Source organism: Corvus moneduloides, chromosome 5 (genome assembly GCF_009650955.1).
Source record: "Corvus moneduloides isolate bCorMon1 chromosome 5, bCorMon1.pri, whole genome shotgun sequence".
Classification (NCBI taxonomy): Eukaryota; Metazoa; Chordata; class Aves; order Passeriformes; family Corvidae; genus Corvus; species Corvus moneduloides.
In genome coordinates, this window is record NC_045480.1 from 69283659 (window position 1) to 69298064 (window position 14406).

General features: G+C 40.6%; 1 protein-coding gene across 2 annotated transcripts in view; it reads right to left on the bottom strand.

Moving 5' to 3' along the window:
* Positions 1-14406, bottom strand: part of SPATA5 (spermatogenesis associated 5) — a 166649-nt gene that overhangs the window by 133600 nt on the left and 18643 nt on the right. The window contains exons 10-12 of one of the 2 annotated variants that reach the window (XR_004240207.1): positions 12505-12659; positions 8172-8381; positions 3135-3288 (exon numbers count right to left, since the gene is read on the bottom strand). Coding sequence is in view for 1 of the 2 variants with exons in the window: in XM_032109156.1 (XP_031965047.1) it covers positions 8172-8381; positions 12505-12659 (365 nt within the window). In the remaining variant the exon portion in view is untranslated. The remainder of the gene's footprint in view (positions 1-3134; positions 3289-8171; positions 8382-12504; positions 12660-14406) is intronic. The other variant, XM_032109156.1, reaches the window with a different exon arrangement.

The following is a 14406-nucleotide window of genomic DNA, read 5'->3' on the forward strand; positions in this document are numbered from 1 at the left end:
ACTGACCAAGAGGTGCTAGTAACAAATGGGCTAGTTTAATGCTGCACAGCTCTGTTCTCATCTGCAACAAGTCATCTTCCATACAAACAGACATGAAGAAACAAAACCTGTTTCTTGTGGTCATTTGCACAGTGACTCCAAAACCAGCAAAAGATTTGGAGCAGAAAACTGGCAGAAGTAGTTGTAGCTTAGCCATGCACATAAGTATTTGTGAGCTAGAATCCAGACTGACAGTAAATTCCAATTCAGGCCCACTGGATACTGCTGAGGTTTTTTTATTCAGCCTCAAAGTAGAGAGAATTTCCAGGCATGCTTTGCTTAAAGACTATTCCATCTCCATTTATGAGATATATCCCCTTGTATTATGAAACCTTCTGCTTTGCTTATGGTCTGGTGAATTTTAATTTATTTATTTTAATAAAAAAAGAAAATTCCTTACATTTAAAATATTATCAGAATCAACTCTTGAAAGATTAACTGTGCAGAAGATAAAACCCCTGCATACATGCAGCAACATGAGATAAGCTTGTACACACATGGTTCTGACAGAAGTTCTCAAAGTGATTTTAAACTGCAAGAGAGACATCTGCTATCCCTGAAGTTAAAGAGTATCAGTCATTTTTCTGAGCAGGGCTTAAGACCACTTGCAGATTTTTTCCACCACTTGCATAGGAAATTTAGACAGTGACTTCTCTTACAGTTTTTTTTTTTTTTTTTTTTACTATTTTGGCAATCAGGCAAGTTATGCACTTAGGATTTCTGAGTCACATGGGCACAGCTCCAGATTTCTCCAGCATACAGCTCCGTCTAGACTCTTCAGAAATAGTGTGATAACCTCACATAGAGGTTCTGGGCTTTTACACAGACACATTAAACTATGTTAGCCACAGAGTACAATTCCTACGTTCTAAAAATCCAACTAGAGAGTTTTATGACATCCAATGGATTATTACTCTAGATTATTACTACAAGATAATCCACAATTCCATCTTTGCCATATTCAAAGCAGAAATGATCAAACACACATTGAAGTATCAGTCATAATTAGTATGCGATTTCAAATGATGCCTCTAGAAACTGAGCTCCGTACTGTGAATCTCAGAAAAGAACAAGAAAAGAGAGACAGAAGGTGCCAAAATTACTTTTCTACTGTTCACAATGTGTTCCTAGGGTAATGTTCAGAGCCCACATTCGCACACCTGCATCTGAATTAGACATTTACATTAACTTACTTGGACTGGCAGACATTTACCTCTAAGGTGCGAAGTGCTAATTTCTCTGCAGACTGACAGGAGAAGCTTAGACATCCAGCTCAGAGGAGCAAAGCTTGATCCCACCCCACCAATACACCCTTCACAGAGTTAAAACCAGCATCTTTTTTTTTTAGTCTTTCCGGTTTTGACACTGCAGGTGAGATAAAGTCATAGAATCACAGAATGGCCTGGGTTGGAAGAGTCCTTAAAGATCATTTAGTTCCGACCTCCCTGCCATGGGAAGGGACACCTTCCACCAGACCAGGTCGCTCAGACACGGCCTTGGAGAACTCCAGAGATGGGTAATCCACAACTTCTCTGGGCAATCTGTGCCTGTGCCTCACCACCCTCACAGTAAAGAATATTTCCTAATCTATCTAATCTAAATCTACTCTGTTCCATTTTAAAACCATTCCCCCTCACCCCGTCACTACATGCTCTTGGAAAAAGCCTCTCTCCATCTTTCTTGTAGGCTCTGTTTAGGTTCTGGAAAGCCACAATTAGGTCACTCCTAAGCCCTGTCTTCTCCAGACTGAACAATCCCAATTCTCTCAGCCTTATGCTCTATTCTAACAACACTGAAGAGACTCAGAAATTAGTTATTGAGTCTTTTGGCACTGTAATCTCCATGGCAAAATGCTATTTCATCCCTCCCACAGTCCAACCAAAGCACCACATGACTCAGGGTGGCTGCAGGGAAGCAAGTTAACAAGATAAACACTGAGACTTCCTTTATTTTAACAGTAAGGCTCTTTCTAAGGCAGAGGCTGTATGTGTGTGATTTGGTAATTGGTTACGCTGCACAGAAAAATATTTGCTCAGAAAACGCATTCTATTTGCTTGTTAAGAATAAAGCCTGCTTCTTCTCTTTCAGGGCTGGGTAAAGATTTAATCTGCATCACTCCCAGCACAAGGAAACCTCAGGCTGAGCACCGTGCACCATTTTAATCACTTCCTCTGGCTTGCATTCCAGAGGACCTTAAAAACTTGTTGACACCTGTCTGGGGTTTGAAAAACTTCAATTTCAGCAGGTGCTTGTGGGCTCTAACAGTATTTAAGGGGGAAAACTGGCAAAAACCCCAATCCTTGCAGTGAAGTTGCTATAAGCACATGGTCAGACTGCAAAGGCAACTGTAATACCCAATTTTCTTTACTGGCATGCCTCAGAATCCACTTGTTTGCCATTTGCCTTGACCAGCAAACTCCAGTGACAATCTTTTGAGGCTTCTTTACACAAGACAGAAGCCAGGATTTGCACTGCAGAATGAACTGAGTGGAAACATTGAATTACACTCACTGCATGCACCAGTGCCTTCAGAGTGCCTTTGGCACCATCAGGGCAGGATCCACGTGGGATCAAAAAATCCCACAGCAAAACCACACAAAATCAGCCACCCCTCCTGCAAAACCTATTTGCTGAGACTTCACACCTCCAGCAACATCCCATTCCATCACTGGTAACTTGATGAGAGAGAGAGAGAAATTAAGTGCTAATAAAAATTAAATTTGCAAGGTAATTGAGAAGGGACAAGGAAACAGAGGCAGGGGATTATATTTAATAAATTTCTGTTTGCACATTGACTTTTGGTAAGCTTATGGTGAGAATAGATGAATGATTTCTTTTTATTTTTAGTCGAGTAAAATATGCAGATAGCTTCAGGATTAAAAGAACTCTTCAAAGTATCTCAACTTGTTATCCCTTGTAAAAAATGTCAAATTTCAAAGAGATATTTTTACTATCTGCTAATTAACTAATAAGTTACTGTAAATGTCTTACTGTGGATCTTTTTAGAAATTTTATCAAATGTTTGCCAAAGTTTCTCATAAAACCACAATGCTTCTGCATTTATCATCTGAAATGTTTTGCTTGTAACTACTTACAGTCATCAAGCTTTCTTATTTCAGGCTTCTGCTCACTGAAATCCCCATCAAAAGGCTAAGCTATCTCCCCAAAACTCAGTGACAGCTCTTCACAAAGCAATGCAGTCGACCTTTCCAAGCCTCATTAATCTGTTGGAGTTGCCACAGCCAAGAGCTGAAGGGAAGAGCAGAGGAAACTTCAATTGGAAAATATTTTGACATAATTGACCCAGATGACAAACTAAGCTTAAGCACATGTCAAGCACGGGGAGTGGTACAAAAGCATCGGCTGGGTGATACAGGAAGTTAAACCAAGCCAAGGTGAAGTCAGAGTCCTGGGAACAGTGTATATTTTTGTAATTACTGCTAATTGAAAAAAGAAAAGATTCCTTCAGCCCAAGCTCTTAAGTAACAGCAAATAAAAGGTCAGGAATATTTCCCTTTTTTTCTTGTCATCTTTTTTTTTTTTTTTTTTAATCACACTGTAGTTGGAGCTCCTTGCTAATGTTTAATTTAAAGTTTTAGAACAGTATAGTTCCCATCATCTGTACCAGTGGTCTGCTCAGTGCTGACATCCTTAAACACTCCTTACTGTCACAGGTGGGTTTGGTTTTCTTTGTGTGGTGGGGTTTTTTTTTCAAGTATTGCTTCATCCTATTTACAACAATTACTGTGTCTCACTTAGCTGAACTCCAAGGGATTTAATTTATTTAAATTTAAGCTGGTTTTTGTCATTATCCCTAAGCGAGGTTTTGCCTTATTTTTGATTTTCAACAGACAAATGTTAAAAAGAATTAAACAGCAAGAGGAAAAATGATGCTCCCAAAACCTTTACAAGCATATAGAAGTTACATAATTTTTCTTGCTATCTATTTTATCAACTCAGGTAATCTGCTTGTTGGACAGAAAAACAGAACTCCAAGTCCCCACAGATCAGACCATCACAGCTGGTTGATGGAGTTTATCTGGGTGGGTACCCTGATAGTCTCACTCAGCCTGACAAGAGCAGACTCCAGTGTTCATTCTGAAATAGGTTAAAACCAAAAAAAGCACAATGGTTTTCTTATTCGGTACTAAAGTTAATGACCTAAATAGCACAATAACAGGAGGGGGGAAAATATTCCACGAGATTCTCTGCAAATTGCTTCCCAGAAAAGCAACAGAAAATCTGTAAGGAAAAGTAATACTCATTTGATTCTTAGCACAACACAATGACAAAGGATTTCCTAAAAACAAAATAAACTAAGAAATTAAAAATCCAAGAGGGCAGTCATAACACATCTAAATAAACTAAGATGCAAGACAAATGCAGAGATAATTATCTATGCCCTACAGCAAGATAGGTGAGCTTCCTCTAAAAATATTCTTATAATATCACCACAAAAATCCTCATAAAAATATAGCTCAAAAAAACAGCTAGTCAAAGCTGACCCTAAGTGCAGGAACTGTCAAAACAGTCCACAGAAATACCTACCACATAAATAGTCAAAAGAGGGAATACAGTGACAAAGGGTTTAATTTCCTTTCTGTTCAGTTTCAGAAAGCTAGATGACATCTAAAGCAAAAATGTCGGAGAGACAGGTTGTATATAGCAGCAAGGTGTCATCAGCCTGGCAGAAGCTGGAAATTGTATCCCCATCATATTCATGTGGATAGGTCCAATACCTGTATACAAGGGGTTTTTCTTACTAGAACAAAAAATGCATAAAACACATTTCAGAAGAAAATTACACACTTTGGAGAAAGCACAAAGGGATTGTGAAGAAGGACAAAAATGCAGAGAAGGCTGACTAAAATAAGTGGTCAGTCAGATCAAAAAATATTGATAAGTTAAGACTGACGTCCAATCCTGCAGAATAAAAAAATTATCCTAATTCATTCCTTCATGCAGTCTTACATTTGCTTGTATCCATAGCTGCAAAACACTGAAAAATCTCCAAGAAGTTGAGAACAATTCAGTTGCCTTTTCTGTAACAGAGGTTTGGGAGGGGGGAATAATCCAGATGACCATTCAAACCCTGAAAAGCCTCAATGCTACAAGAGATTCAGAAAAAGGGGTTGGCAGGAAGGAGCAGGAAGAGCCATCCCCTGGAAAGTAGTTGACAACCTCCTCCCCAGTAAATTTAGCAGACACATTGTATTAGAGACAAAGAAAGTCAAGAGAAGGAACAAAAATAAACTATTCCCCTTAGGAATTATACGCAAGATTGCTTTGCAAAACAAACCAACCAACGAGCTGCTTTGCTCTGGAAAAGCAAAAGGTCGCCAATCTTGGTGAAAACACAGCTATAAAAAGGTTTTGGCCAAGTATCAAAGAGCATGTTTACAAAAGCACCACATTCATTGTAACACTAACCATTCAAACCTCACAATAGATTTCAGGAGAGAACAGGATGCAACGTCAAACATCTGTTATCACATTATTTTCTTCAGCTCCTCTGCCCAGAAATGACATCGAGACTCTGCCCATCTTCCAAACCTCATGAGAGGCCAGTCAGACGTGGGCCAGAGGCTGCCTTGTGACAGCTCCCCATGCCCAAGACAGATGGAAAGGTCACATTTTAACAGTTTGCTCATAACCCAGCTGAAACATCTCACTGAACAGTCAGCTGTCCAAACTGCACGGACACATCTGGCAAACAAAGCCTTCTTGGAGGCAGGTTGGGCTGGGGCAATACCTGCTGCACTGAAGCAGGACAGCCAACTCAGACAAGGACAGTACATTCAGCACTTGAGGGAGTTGGGACTTACTGTGCCCGTGGCTCTTAAATGTAGTGTGCAGACACAATAGGTCCAGCCTTCCAAAATTCACTGGACCGAGCAAGCACTGCATGTAACAGAATCTATTTCCTCTCAGCCTTCAGACAAAGGGAGAGACAGCATCCAGCAGCAGGCTCCAACAGCTAAAGCTGTGCCTCCTGCCTGCAGCCCCTGCTCCAGAAGGGCCCAAGAACCTCTGCCCCCTGCACTGTCCCAAAAGAGTATCCTACAAGCTGTACAGCAGACACTTTTCATCAGAATTATTTATTCGAGGCAGGAGAGACTGGGAGGAAAACGCAAGTCTGAAAAGTTAATTATCAAGAATTGCACTTTCATTTCAAAATGCCTGATGTCAGTTCCAGGGATGGACATCCGAGACATAATGTAGAGAACAAAAAAAAATTAATAGGGCTATAAGCAAGAAAAGAAAAATCCCCTCTCAAAAAAACCCCAACAAAACAAACCAAAACCTCACATATTAATCTACTTTGGATTTATTGCAGGAACAGTTGCAGTGGAAATTAATTCATGCCTGTTGTGCTTGAAAAAGTGCTACAGACAATGTTTAATACATTTAGTACATGATGGATGTTGCCTTTTTCTGTCCAGGAAACAAATGTGAAGTTAGAGAAAGTGGGCTATGTTCCCTTCCGGGAGTCAATATGTCCAAGGCTGGACATGCTCCAGAGATGTGCTTCTTGAAGCATCTGTACATTGAATATTTGACCAGTTTCAGGCCAAGAGATTTAAACCAACAGGGAATCACACGCCGTTTCCTCGAGCCAGACACTTCTGCTGCAGCTTGTCAATGATGGAGGACATTGCACATGCAGAACTCCACCATGGAAAAACGCTGCATTACTGTACACAAGCATTTCTCATCATTGCACCTTCAGATACCTCCTGGTCAGCATGAGCCACCCTTCACTTTGGACAATTACCTGCATCAGTAAAAATGTCTGACAGTGCTATGATTGAGGGATACAAGATAGCAACAACATCCATTTTTAACTGGGGCCTTTTTTCCAGACTGCTACCTTTTTTTCCCCCCACCCTCTGGGGCACCAGTGCTTGGGGTGAGACAAAGAGGAATGTTTTCTTTTAAGCAGAGGAGGAGGAAAAGGTTACCTTGTTTACCAGTAACTCTGGAGCACAAAGAACTACTTTGTCTTTATGGAAGAGGCAGTAAAGGTAGTGTTTCTTAAGGGCTGAGGTTTCCAAGGCTGCCCTTGTTGATGTGACCATGACCCAGAGGGCTGTCTGCAATCCCACTGAGCCCGGGCAGTGAAGCGCTGCTGGTTTCAGGGTCAACACAACTGCCTCAGCTCCCAGAGACGATCCGCAGCTACAGCGTGCATGAAAGGATGGGAGGAGGAGGAAGCTGTGCAGGAGCTAACACAGGAGGCTTTGTGAGCAAAAAGATGGTCAACAGAGAAGGGGACGTGATCTTACTGTAGAGAAGGAGATACTTTTAAAATACTTAAACAAATGTTTTTTCTTGCACTTCATTAACATTCTGACACAGCTGCAGGACTGCCCCATGTGGAATCACTCTGCTATCTTTTTTTTCTTTCCTATGCAGTGAAGCTCAGTATTATTATTAAATAACTCCTATTCATGTGTTTTCCATACAACCCACAGTGATCAATTACACTGATTCATAGGCAACAAAATCCAAAATTTTTCTATACTTAGTGTTTCTTAACGCTGAGAGAATATCCCATTTATCCCGGAGTATTCAAGATATAAGTGACTTCGCAAGCTTTCTGAAAACTGATGAAGTAGAACTATTTCCCCATAAAAAAAGGCAAATAGGACAAGAAAAATCTGCAACGAAACATGAACAGTGAGATAAAGAAAGTGACCTTCCTGAGGAATGAAAAGGAATGTAAGAGATTAGATGATAATACTTTCATGCACGCAAGTAATTATTCCAGTAAGAGCGGCTACCCACTATCCCGTCACTTTTCCCTTTCCTGCTTTAATTGCAGTGTAAGTATTGTTGCCACTTTTAGAAAGACTTTAAACAATGCCAATATTTAAGATGCCACTCCACAGCTTACCTGTCCATCAAACATCTGTGCTGTGATAAAATAAATAACAACTTTTTAACGGCATACGAGAAAGCACTACTCCTTTTCATAAGGAAACACAAACCTTACTTTATATTTACAAGGTGTTTGCTGGAGCATATAGAGAGATCAAAAACACCATGAGCTACTGGATTTTAATGCTGGAAACTGGTAAACTACCAATTGTTACGCAGGAGTTAAGAAAATATGAGTCTGAATGGCCTACCTTCACTGCCAAGAAGTTGAGGCCACTTTCATGAGCCAAAGCTTTTGCTATCATGGTTTTTGAGCACCCAGGAGGTCCATAAAGCAGGACACCTTTGGGAGGCTGGATCCCCATTCGGATGAAGGACTCAGGATGTTTGAGAGGCCATTCAACTGCCTGCTTCAACTTCAGCTTGACATCTTCTAGTCCTCCTATGTCTGACCAAGATACCTGCAGAACAGAGCACTTTGTTGAATTCAGACTATGGAGCAGAACTATTAAAAAAAACCAAACAAATCAAAGATGCTCTGTAGAATGTGTACTGGTTGTTTCATGAAGCTGTTTTTAACGAGTCACTTCTTCAAAAAGTCTTTATTAAATAAGAAGCACAAGACAGGCTTGTCAGAAACACATAGAGGCATGTAATATGTCCTACCCAAACCAGCAGGCAGATCTAAAACCTGCTACACCTCTTCCTACATCACTGTCAACAAGCCTGAGACTTTTCCCCACATCTCCTCAGACTGCTCTTTCTCCAGTCACCATCCACTCCCATCCACCTCAAATATTAAACATGTCAAGGCACACCTAAATCAAGTGATCTTCTGCCTTAAAATACACTTCCATAAATTTGCTCAACATAAATCATCCTTCAGCTCTGGAAAGTCAGTTCCATGTGAAAGGCAAGCAAGTGTTACTGAGAGGCAAGGTATTGCCTTTCACCTGAGCTGAAAACTGGTGTCACCCTTGGCTTGTCCTTATTTTCTCCTGATGACAGGACAAGGAGTGGAAACTAGAAGCAGACAGTCCCTGAAAAAGGTAATTCAGTCTGCTATTGAAGTGGATGAGAAAGTGCATTTAGATGTGGTGCAAGCACTTTTGTTTAAGACCAACCAAACTTCAAACCAAATAAAATTTCTCGATTGTCAGACTTTGATGTAGAAGAAAATTACAAAGACAGCAGAGAGCAACCAGCAAACACAACAAGTTTATGATATGAAATAGTGTGGTTTAAATTTCATTTTAAAAGATGTATTACCTATCCCTACAACCCCTGATTCTATCTAGGAGCTTTGTAAACTGCACAGAACTAAATCTTGGCACTCTTAGGCAACTTTTTTTAGGGAAGATGAAAACATAGGCTTTTTCTCCTTTTTTCAAGATCAATCCTTACTCATACCTGGTAAAGCACGGACTAGTCATTCCTATCATCATGTCTTTCTATCTAGACAAAGATTTTGACAAACATGAACAAGAACATCTTAAAATTAATTAGGCCATCAGGAATTCCCTATAACTTTCAGCAAGATCTATTAGCAGTACCTCACATACATATAAAAAGCCAGGGAGAAAACACTTAAATGTTATTTTTACCCTCTTAAATATTCAGTCTTTTACCCTCTGCCAATATTCAGTCTATTGTGTAAGCCTTCTGAGGCATTATTCAAGTGATTTTTTTTAGACCCACTACATGTAATTTAACACCAGCACAAGTGACAGGATTGTATAGAAAAGGTGAAGTAGGGCCACCTTACATGAAGGTTGTTTTCAGCAATCTGGAGACTTATTCTGACTTCGCTTACATTTTAAATTCCTACAGTGCAAGGTGTGGAATTGGTGAGGCAAAAGTATTAAAAGCAAAAATAGCTAATAAACCTCTACTTTCACATTCTGGTGAAGTTCTAAGCAAAACAAATTTGTATTTCCTCATTTCAAAAGAGAGCTAAGTGGGGGGGGGGGGGGGGGTGGGGGGAACAGTCCACTAGCAATATTTACACTGCTCTCACCTGCACAGGAACTCAAAGGAGAAGTCTTGCAGCACCAGCAATGAGGTGTGATGTTCTGTCACCGTGGAAATGGCTTTAAAGATTAGCCTTGGGGCTGGGCTCACACATAAAAAGCCAGCTCTCTGCTACAGCGTGTAAGACACCAAGATTTCATTACTGCTGTAATCTTTAGCTCTCCCCAGGTCAACAGAGCTCAGAGCTCAGTGCAGAGCAGCAGCTCCCCAGAGGTTATTAAGCACCAGTAATAAAGAAATAAAGCAGACAGGCAAAGGATGTCTCATCCAGAACCTTTTGGCTGCAAAGACACAAATCTGAGTGTTGAATTACAGTAAAGGGAGTGAAAGAGGCAAGCAAAACACACAGCAGTCTCTGAAAAAAAGTTTCAGAAAAACCCATAGGAGAGGGAGGAACGGCAACTGCAGTGCAACTCTCCAAAGAACAGCAGTATTAACTTCCTGATTTATAATGTGCATCCCCTCTCTCCTGAATCCCTGCTGCAGAAAAAGCAGCCTTCTAAAAAGGTTATAACACACATCAAAGTTCAAAAAAGGCTCTGTAAAAATGGAAGGCAAGATGCACACAGAACCAGGCAGCAAGGATTTTACATTTGCCTTGGTCACAGCCAACACACAATCCAGACACAAGAGGAAGGACTTGTGGCTTTATTCAGAAGTTACTTTGAACTCTTGTCATGTGATTGGCATGTGGCTACTGCAAAGCAGTGAAATATGAAGAAGCCCCACCATCTGAAAAATGAAGCTATAAGTCAAAAAAATCTCATGTATATCAATGGTTTTACTTTTAAGTTACTACAGAGGCCAAAAGTCCCATCCACACCAAGGGGGCCGCCAAGTATATACCTGCAATAAAAAGCTAAAGCTGAAAAGCTGGTATTATTAATGTAGCTCAAATTCCTGTCTTCTCTTTGTGAAAAAATCTCACATCTTATGATTTATGTAGTGTTTGAAGTTATTTTTCACAAGGATTTTTTAAGATTATAGCATTCACAGAATGTTTTGAGATGGAATGGACCCTAAAGATCATCTAGTTCCAAAATCCCTTCCTTTGGTAGGTGATATGGGAGGACACAAAATCTGTTGCACCCAGTACTTTTGAGTTCTACTTTAAACTCACCCAGGCACCAAGCAGATGGTTTGAAATTTACCCTACATCATTAGAGAATATGCATTACTTTGTGGAAATGCAGGTCCTGTCAGCACAAAAACAAATCTCCACTATCTTGTTACTAAAGGAATGAATTTCAGTAGTATTCCAATGACTCAGCGGGTGTTTATCAAAAAAAATCAAATGACAGTGAAGGAAGTCACCGGCAGGATGGTTTAGTGGACACAGGAGCCTGAGGAGTAGGTTGACCAGGACTGAGAACAGACTTCCTGCAGTACCTCAAGACCTTGCTTCTACCTGCCTGTATTGTGCCGTTCAGCAGCATTCCACCTGGCTCCAAAGGGGCTGGTGTGCCTGAGAGGCACAGCACAGGGCTAACAACCTGAGCCCACGAGCCAGTAGCACAATGAGCAAGGCAAGAATCAGTAACTGTGGCTCTCAGCAGAACCACTTAGCCTTGAGGATATTGGTGCCACGACATCATTTCCAGGAAAAGCTGTCTGGGGCCAGCCCAGGCAATTCCACTCTGCACAGCATGGACTCTTAACAAGCCAAGTGTGACATCCGAGCTGGCTGCGTGCAGCATCCGGTTCACAGATTTTATTTCCCATTCCTATAAGTTTGGGAATAAGGGTCTACAGTTATGTAATCTAATTCCCAAATGACTCATTTTCATGCAATGAAACATAAATGTTTTCTTCTAGGGCTTGGGGAGCTGCTGAGAAACACCAGCACAACTGCTCACATAATCAGGATTTAGTCAGATAAAATACAAAATTCTTTTGCTCAATCTTCTTAACATAGATCAGAGTTGCCTTAAACCAGATCAGTTCCCCAGCCCAATTTATGCTGGGTCTGCTACTAAACTGCTATAATATGTAATTAAGAGGGCAGTGAGCAGGGTAAAGATGAACCTGGCACCACCAAATGAACTGTTCATGTAATGACAGTCACTGACAGGTGAATGCTTGGCAGTGATAATCTGACTACAGCACTGACTTCTGCCTTCACTTAAAACCATATGAGGACATTCAGGCCACATTCACATAAAAATCAGAGCAAACTCTTCACAGTTTTGTTTCAACACACTGTGGTTACAAATGCTAACAGTAGTTTATTGCTTTAGTTTGTGTCTGCTTCCCAAAAGGCTTCACAGTTGTTCAGGACCTTCCTTGAACATATATCTGAAGATGTATACTCCATTAAGCCACTCAGCATATAAAACCACAGATCAGGAGATATGCTCCTGCACTACAAACTCTTCCTGAAGCATTAGGAACTTAAGCTTCTGCAAATGGTTCTTCAAAATTATAATTAAATAAACACACAAACAGAAAGATAGTGCACAACATTAACCGGTAACTTGAGGCTTCCACTCCATAAAATTCCTCTCTTAACATGGCTCTGACAATGTTGCCACAGCATTGCACAAAACAACTTACTTTTGGCACATCAATTGCCACCTCCCTCATGGCACTGGGCCTGACATCATTCATCCCCTGCAGGAAGTCATTGAAAGCAATCATCACTGACCCAACCACCTCGGTGTCCAACAGGTTGGGCCTCTTCCCCAGCGCTCTCCGCAGGGCGTACAAACCTAGCAAAACAAAAAAACATGGAAATAGGTAGGCTTGTTCCCAAACAGAGTCTACCACACACAAACACACTGCAGCACTGGAAAGGAAATTATGTTCAAAAGAGTGTCTCAGTGCTGGGCCTGAACTATGTCAAAGAACATGCAAGACACTTCTGATGAGAGAGCACAAAAAAGGGGATTTGACAGCCACAGATAGAATATAAACCATATCTGCTCTAAAAGACAGAATGGAACATGCTTTGTTCCCATGTTCCCAGATGTAAAGCTAGCAGGGCAAAACATCCAAATGTCCATACAGTGATCTGAACACATTTCTAAACCACAGAGGAGCAAGGACAATGAACATTTAAGAACACGTTAAATCAGCTCACAAGACATCCCCAACCTTGCCCACTTCTCTATTATCAGGACAGTATCTTCAAAACTTTTAAAGCAGCCTGATGAGATTGCTTTAACTTCCATTGGAACCCTATTTTTCCATGTAGCAAGATGCCAGACACCTGCATTTTTCTTGATATGGAACAAACATTCCCTGTGACGCTCAATAGTTATTTGTTCCCTTCAGCAATCACACTTTCCAAACGCAGGCAGAGCTTTTACCCTCTCCTTTGTTTGGACAAATCACTCACATACAGTATCCATAAATCTTGATACTAATTCCTAGTTTCCTCCTATAAATCAATCCCTCAAAAGCCACACAAGTCCCACCTACTCACACATCAATACATCACTATTCCTCGGGCAGGACTGAGCGGTACTGTTGGCGTCTCCCAGGCATTCCCCAGAGAGCAACTGCAGCCCCCGTTGTGTAAGATGCCCAGAAGCAGGATGGTTTCCCCACTGTATAATTATGCCTTTTAAAGCCTAATATAATTTAGGGTTTTATTGCTTCTGCTTCCAACCCTGTTCTGTGACTGAAAATGTTAAATATTTTTTTTTGTATACTATTACACGATGAGTATAATTTTACATACAGGTATACACACATCCAGATATGCGGTATCTGTTGCCATGTGTTCCAAAACAAATGAGGCAGTTCATACCCCACCAGTTCACCTTGCATGACCAAAAAAAGACAAACATTTGTTAAGTCTCTTCTATATTTAACCAAACAAAACATCAATTAGTGCTACATGAAAGGACAATAAAAGGGATAAGCCATTTCTGAAAATAGACGTGGTTTTAACTTTCAGCAGATTGTTGTCTTTTTTTACTGCAGAGGCACTGGTAGACACAGACATGCAAAGTTTCTGACAATGACAGGAATTCTGTATTTCCTACAATATATACAACGTGTGAAGAGATATAATATGTCCCCTGTGAAGCAGTACAGCTGGTGTCTCTCCATAAAGTGCCAATTACGGCACAGTCGGAGCACCTGCATCCAATACCCAGGCTCTTAATACAATAACAAGAGAGAAAAAAAGTTTGTAATTCAGGTTTCCCCTTGTACAGAACATCCAAAACTAATAAGATACATAAATAAAAACATTCCATGAGGCCAAGGAGAAAAACGAAAATCTGGTCACCAGAGGACAAGCAAAAAATACAACTGACTCATTTTAACAACCCAGACAATTTTCATTGCTATTCTTCACCCCCTCCTTCCTTCCTCTGAGGAAGTTCATTTTAAGAAAAAAACAAAAAAAAACCCAACTTAAGTGAGACAGCATAGATTCACCCCCCAAATTTCAAATTTACATCCAAACAAATAAACTTGACATATTATTCCACGTCACTGCAGCTA